The sequence below is a fragment of the Tauraco erythrolophus genome, chromosome 2 (genome assembly GCF_009769465.1).
Source record: "Tauraco erythrolophus isolate bTauEry1 chromosome 2, bTauEry1.pri, whole genome shotgun sequence".
Lineage (NCBI taxonomy): Eukaryota > Metazoa > Chordata > Aves > Musophagiformes > Musophagidae > Tauraco > Tauraco erythrolophus.
The window spans coordinates 6,313,291-6,320,131 of NC_141466.1; the positions used below are offsets into that span (position 1 = coordinate 6,313,291).

Below are 6,841 nucleotides of genomic sequence, written 5' to 3' on the forward strand. Positions count from 1 at the left end.
GATGTGCACAACTCAGTCAGGACCATACTGTGATTTACCTGCTCACAGCTCGGCACTCAGGTAGCATCCAGTGGTGGTACAGCCTGTTTCCAGCTTTGTTATCTCAGTGACTGACTTCAAAAAATTAACTTCAATTGCTAGAAGGACTCTCTTAGAATTTAGAATAAAACAAGCCCTCTTACCTGTTTCAATATGCTGCAGAAACTCCTGTGCTGTCACCCTCTCATGAGGCTGCAGGATGGGCTTGTACAGCTGCCTGGCTTTAGAGCTGTTTTGTTTTAAGCAGGAGCATTTACTTATCAGAATTAAGCATTCCTTGATGCTGTGCAGTATGTTGGAGGACATCTTCTGAACGAAGGCCACGAAGTCCCGCAGCAGCTGCATGCATCGTCCGCACAGCTGACCCATTCTTGTTCCAACAGCAACACAAAGCAAGAGGAAAAGGAAAGTTTCTTCTCAACTTATCTGCTTTTTGAACTAATTTACTGCTTCAGTGCATGTCCTGTCTTACAGATGTTAACACTACACCGTGTGCAGCTGCTGTGAAGCAGACAAGCTTCTCCATCCAAAAGGCTACATTGCTCAACAAGGCTGGCGTCTGCTCTCCTGGAGCCTACAAAATATTATTTAAAAGGCTGTGCTGGAGCCACACTCGAACACCCTCCCTTTGCTTGAAGGAAAAAAAAATGATGACCTAAACACATCTCGTGAAGAACAGACAGAGTTTAACTCCTGAAGCATCCACCAAAGCCTTCAGGAGACTAGAAAAGGTCTGGGATAAAGGAAAAAGCAACCCCAGTTTTTGTACGGCAGCTTTGCACATGAAAGGCAGGCACCACCTTGTCTGCCTGTGTACAAACTACAGCTGCCAATAGGAGAGGAAGATCAAAAAAAAAAAAAAAAAAAAGAAGGGAGCACCAAACAGGTTTTTCCAGTTTTTGCTGAAGCACAGACGAGAACAAAGGCCCTGTTAGGCAAACAGCTCATAACGCAGTCAACTGAGACTGTGAATCAGCAAGAATAGAAAACTGAAAAAAAAATAAGAGTAAATAAATGCCTTTAGAACTATGTTTTCCTCCTGTCAAACAAATCCTGCAGAGTGGGCTGGATAAGCTGGCAACGGGAGGATGGAAAAATCATCTGGAGTTTTCATGTAGAAAAAGGAAGCAAAATGAAAAAGAGCAGTTCTCCTTTTGCTCTATCCTTTTGCTTAATTCACCAGTTTGGTGCATGTGCCCACCCTGGGTTGAACAGTTTTAAAAATTACCTTGGTCTAATTAATGTAGTATGAGTGACATTTGTAATGTTCTTGAGGTTCCCAGTAAAATCTGGTTTGATTCAAGATCACTCTCATTAGGAAACCAGTAGGTACTGGTCTGCTGAGTGTTGATAAATTCCATTAACTTCTCTTCATCCATGGATTTGATGGATTTATTCTAACCATTGCATTCGACACATTTATTGGTAAGTAAGAGAATGAGGCACTGGAACAGGTTGCCCAGAGAAGCTGTGGCTGCCCCATCCCTGGAAGTGTTCAAGGCCAGGTTGGATGGGGCTTTGGGCAACCTGGTGTAGCAGAGGGTTTCCCTGCCCATGGCAGGGGGGTTGGAACTAGATGATCTTTGAGGTCCCTTCCAACCCAAACCATTCTGTGATTCTAAGTTTTAGCCTGTGATAGATCTTTAAATAATTTCTGAAAATCAACCCTTTGTTCTGCACCCATCACCAAACACTGATGAACAGGCTCACCCAAATCTCACTGGTCTGTCCAGCTACTGCTAGTTCTTCTTCTCTTACACATGATGTAATTTTCCTACACACAGATACCATGTGGCACAGATAAACCCACCTACACCTGTAAGCCAAAAGGTGTGAGACCTCTACTGCACATGCAATCCATTATGAAGAATCAAGACTGATTTTTCTGGCTACTTCCTTGACCAGCTCTGCAAGCTCGCCAAGTTCTGATCTCTGGCTTCTTACTATTACCAAAAGTGAGGCTAGTATGCCTATTTTCTCACCGTGTCTTCTGGATCCTTTCAGTAGACATCTTCTAAGATAGAGGGAACGCATGTAATTGTCAGGTCCTGCTTCTGCCACCACTTGCTCTTCACCTTTTGCTCCTGGTCTTCCACCTTTCAGCTTCCATCCTAAAATCAGTGAGGTGGAAGATCCCTGGGAACCCATCACATGCGCCTTCTGTCTCTTGCTCTGTCCTGTCTACAGAACTGTAAGGTTTAATTGTTGTGACAATTTTTTTTTCAAGGTAATTTGAACTGTACTGCACTGAGGTGAGAAAAAAACAGGACTGTTTCAATGAGACACTTGTTACTAATGACTGCACTTCTGTAACATGTTCTTACTAAGCATTTCAAAACGTATTACAAACATTAAAACAGCTTTCCAATATACAAGACATTTCCCAAATGGAAACAAGTTTCAGAGGTGCTAAGCTCTTGGAACTCCATTTGAAGTTAATGAGAGCTAAAGAAATGCACCACACCTGAAAATCAGGCTATAATTTGCCTAAAGGCATAAAACTCAGGTGTCCCAATACCTAGTTTGATGAGTCAGTCAGGAAATTGCCCTCCTTTGATTTGAAACCACTACTTGAAAGCCAGTGTGGAAGGCCGGTTTGTGGCTCTTCAAGCTTCCTCTGAATTCGCAACAGCTGCTGTAAAGGTAAAGGTTGCAGCCACAAATCCAATGTTTCTGGTTTCCTGACCTAGACATGTTTCCTTATTTGATTGAACAAAATGTTAGCTCGCGACTGTAGAAGGGGAAAAAATTATTAGTAGTAATAGCATTAAACCATTTTGCTTTTATTCTTCTAAAGAACACGTTCCAAATAGTAGAAGCCCCACACCCTGATTTTTTTTTTTTCCCCAAAGGAAAAAAATCAGTTCCTTTGTAAAGGGTTAAAAAAAGCCTTTCCAAACCATTTCTATTCAAGTCGTATGTAAAGGACACTTCCAAGTAGTAACTTTACTGTATAAAGACTATTTGGAATTCTGTATAAAACGCATTTGGAAGTTTAAATCTGTTTGCCAAACAATACATAGATGCTGTAGCTAAACAGCACTTTCAACAGAGAGCTTCTATTAGTCCAGCATTTTATCTACTGTGTAGTTTCTCTGTAAAGGACAGAAAATACTGCTTTTAGGCACAGTCCCTTAAGCATCTGGCACTTGCAGCAGATTTATTTTGGTTTAAATTAAGAACAGAAAATCTAAAAATATGTTTATTCATCACTAAATTAATCCGCCATTTCACTCATTGCAGTATCCCGTTGCTTGAGCTGCTTCTTGTAACAGAAATTCCTTTATCTTGTTTGCAATGGTGCGTAACTTTTGATTGCTTAAAAGCTGACTGGCACTGGAGAGATGTACATAAATACTCTTTATACTCTTCTTTCGTATGTTACCTAGGGCTTTTTCATTCTAACAGGCCCAAAACCCCCTCAGGCCCTGGCATGAGTATCGGAAAAAACAGAGGTCAACAGCTTTATTTGAGATACGGTAGCAAATGCTTCCCTCTTAGAGGAAGAAAATGATAGATTCAGGTTCTGGATTTTAGAAGTACTGTCATCACTGTGATTTTAATCAGTGCAAAAAGGATTTTTGGGGAGAGAGTCAGGGATCAAGAGCATATGGAATCTTGACTTGTGTGCCAGTCAAGTAAGAAAATAGAGAAAGGAATGCTTAAAAAGCAGTAAGTTCAAAGAATATACTTGCATTACTCAAGAATTCAAAACTTCGAGAATCTGAACTAATTAGATTTGCATTTGATGAATTCGTCCATGTAATTTTTTATTGCAACCTTTGTCATACACATTTCTTTCACTCTCTTGCCTCATGCTTCTGTTCAGGAGGGAGGAAAACACTGCACAGTTCAGAAAGCTGTAAGGTGATGGCTGTGCATGCCTGTCTCGTTAGCAACAGATCTGATTGAAAAGGAGACAGCTCCCCTAACGCCTAGCAGATCTTTATTGCTCCCATTCCTGCAGTTGAGGCCTCCTCACTTGTACTAATTCTTTGCAACGGCTCTTCAAACTGGATCTATGAAATTTTGTGGCTTCAAAATAACAACGAGAAACAATCAACACACAAAAGATGTGAAGTTCTTAAACTGGATCTACCACTGACAGAATAGTAGAATAAAATTATGAATTAGAAACAAATCCATAATTGAAGAAGCAGAAGGTTGAAGAAGCAGAACAGTTCTGTTACTACTAAGCTCTTTTAAATATGTATATTTTATATATATCATAAACAAATATGTACCTTTTAAATACATCACGCGTGTGTATGTATGTATATATTTACCATCAAGATTTCAGAAGGAATTTCGGCTAAACAGAAACAGACTATGGTCATTTAAGCAGGGGGGGAAGCCAGATGCGAGGACTTGATAGATCCAGATTTGTGAAAAACTGCCAGGGGTTAGTTACTTCACTGCACAGTTAGGCAGAGCTTTGTTTGCGTTCACTGCAATTTTTGCAGAGTAGAAAGGAAGCTGCTCTCAGGTATTCGCTCATCCTCGCTCAGGGGGAGAGTGCCATCTACTGAAGCATCCCCTTTACACAGCTCCCTTGAGCCTAGTCCCACTCAAGGACATGCCGAAATTTACCCACGGGGGCTGTAAAACTGAGCAAGGTTTTACCAGGAGGAGAAGCTGCTTTAGGTGTGAATAACACCTAATCGTAAAATAACAGCTGCATGTAAAGGACCAGGCCAAACACCAGGCAAGTAACACCACTGACTTGTGCAAGCCTATGCCCTAGTGAAGAGATTAAAACCCACCTCACTTTGGGTTTCTTCATTCTTAATAAACCTTTGAAATTGAGGTTACGTTACCATTTTGTAACACTTAAGAGCAGCATTCCCTGATGGGACAATCTGACTTCACTACTGACTGTTAACCATGGACTTTCCTACTCATTTCCTCTTTCTACATCAGTGCTCAGAGACGTACAAGTACTCAGCCATCTGCTAACAGTCGGCGAGAGTTTGGCTTGGGCCAGTGGTGACACAGTATTATTGTGCTGCTTTGTCTTCTTGCATCTTACCATTGCCCTGAACCTCATGCTTTATTTTAAATTTTGGCAAATTTTTTGCTTTGTAGCAAAAGATAGTGCGTCTAAAACACCAAAGGTAAGTCAGAGGTGCCTATGTACCTTAGAAGTTTGAACAAACGGTATAAAAAAAAATAATTCTGAACTTTTATGAGGTAAATTACCACACAAAGGCAGGGGATCAAGGTTTTGAAGAAGTATACCAGCTTGCAGGAAGGTGAAGGGAGACCTGTCAGGTTGTGTTTCATAGACAATACCCTTAGAAAACCACTGGATTGATGTGTTTGAAGGCTTAGGCACACGTCTGGATGTTTTTGCTAACAAGAGGCTGCTCTGAAGAATTGCACAGCCCATAGCTCAGATGTCAAATTTCTGATAAACCAAGAGTGAACAAAACTTGAAACAGCTTGCACTGTTTGTCATTAGGCAAATATATAATTTAAGTATATTTGCAAAAGGTTTTATATTACAGTTTGTTTTGGTTTATTTTTTCTTCTGAGTCCATAGTATATTGTCTTAAATTGTTCTCCCTTAAATACAAGGGAGAACTTACAGAGTAAAAGTGACCACCCTTTCTGTCCCAGTAAGATATATCCCTCATATCTCACAAAACAGAGGACAGTTCTCCATCACTGAACGGAAACACGAGCATCCCAAAGGCATTCAGAAGCCTTAGAGAAATACATGTATGGAGGGGGTTGCATGCAGACAAATCCCACAAGGGTTCTGGAAAATTTACTGGCCCTAGCAAGCTGGCTTCCTCCCACAAGTGCATTATCAATCAACCTCCACATTAATAGTGTCCTATTGTTGGTAACAGCAAAAGCTGTAGCACGTGCACCACACTTGAGCTACAGGTTAGGAACCTCCACCCTCACATGAAAGAAAAAGCTTAAAAGGAGAGAGGGAATTGTGTGTCTCTAGGCTTGGCTAACCACAAACGGTCAGAAGTGAAAACTTTCACTGTTTCAGCACCAGTAACTCATGAGTGGCTGCCTCCATAGAAGGCCAGGTCTAAAGAATTTAGTAGCCAAAAGAAACAGATCTAAGCAGTGCATTACTTTCCCTATGCAGGAAAACAAAAAACAGCATTTGGGGATTACGTCTCATTCCCATCTTCCATGCCTTTTTCCTCCATCGCTTGGTTTTGGCTGCCTCCCTGTCATCGTCCTCTGAATTTAAAAACTCAGTTAAAATTATGCATACGCATCCTTTCCTGCTCTTCTTTTATATGTAGGCTTTTTCCTTGCCTCAGAAATAATCCGCAATAGCCTTTAAAAAAATAAATCAGCTGTGTCAAGATAGAATCATAGAATGGTTTGGGTTGGAAGGGACCTCAAAAATCATCTAGTTCCATCCCCCCTGCCATGGGCAGGGAAACCCTCCACTACATCAGTTTGCCCAAAGCCTCATCCAGCCTGGCCTTGAACACTTCCAGGGATGAGGCATCCACAACTTCTCTGGGCAACCTGTTCCAGTGCCTCACCACCCTCTGAGGGAAAAATTTCTTTCTTATATCTAACCTAAATCTGCCCTCTTTCAGTTTAAAGCCATTGCCCCTTGTCCTGTCACTACACGCCCTTGTGAAAAGCCCCTCTCCAGCTTTCCTGCAGGCCCCATGTTAAGATGTTAAGACTCGATCGGTGCAAATTCGAAGACCTACGGTATGGCGGGCGGCGCGACGCGCACGGCTGCCGCAAAAGCCGCCGCCGCAGTAAAGCGCCGCCATCGCCTTCCTGGTGCGCGGGACCGCCGGCCGCAAATGCC

At 41.9% G+C, this 6,841-nt stretch overlaps 1 protein-coding gene across 1 annotated transcript in view; it reads right to left on the reverse strand.

The window, feature by feature from the left end:
• Positions 1 to 408, reverse strand: part of LOC104373336 (uncharacterized) — a 30,190-nt gene extending 29,782 nt beyond the window's left edge. The window contains exon 1 of the mRNA XM_086632050.1: positions 183 to 408. Within this exon, the coding sequence (XP_086488176.1) occupies positions 183 to 408 (226 nt within the window). The remainder of the gene's footprint in view (positions 1 to 182) is intronic.
• Between the last annotated feature and the right edge of the window lie 6,433 nt (positions 409 to 6,841).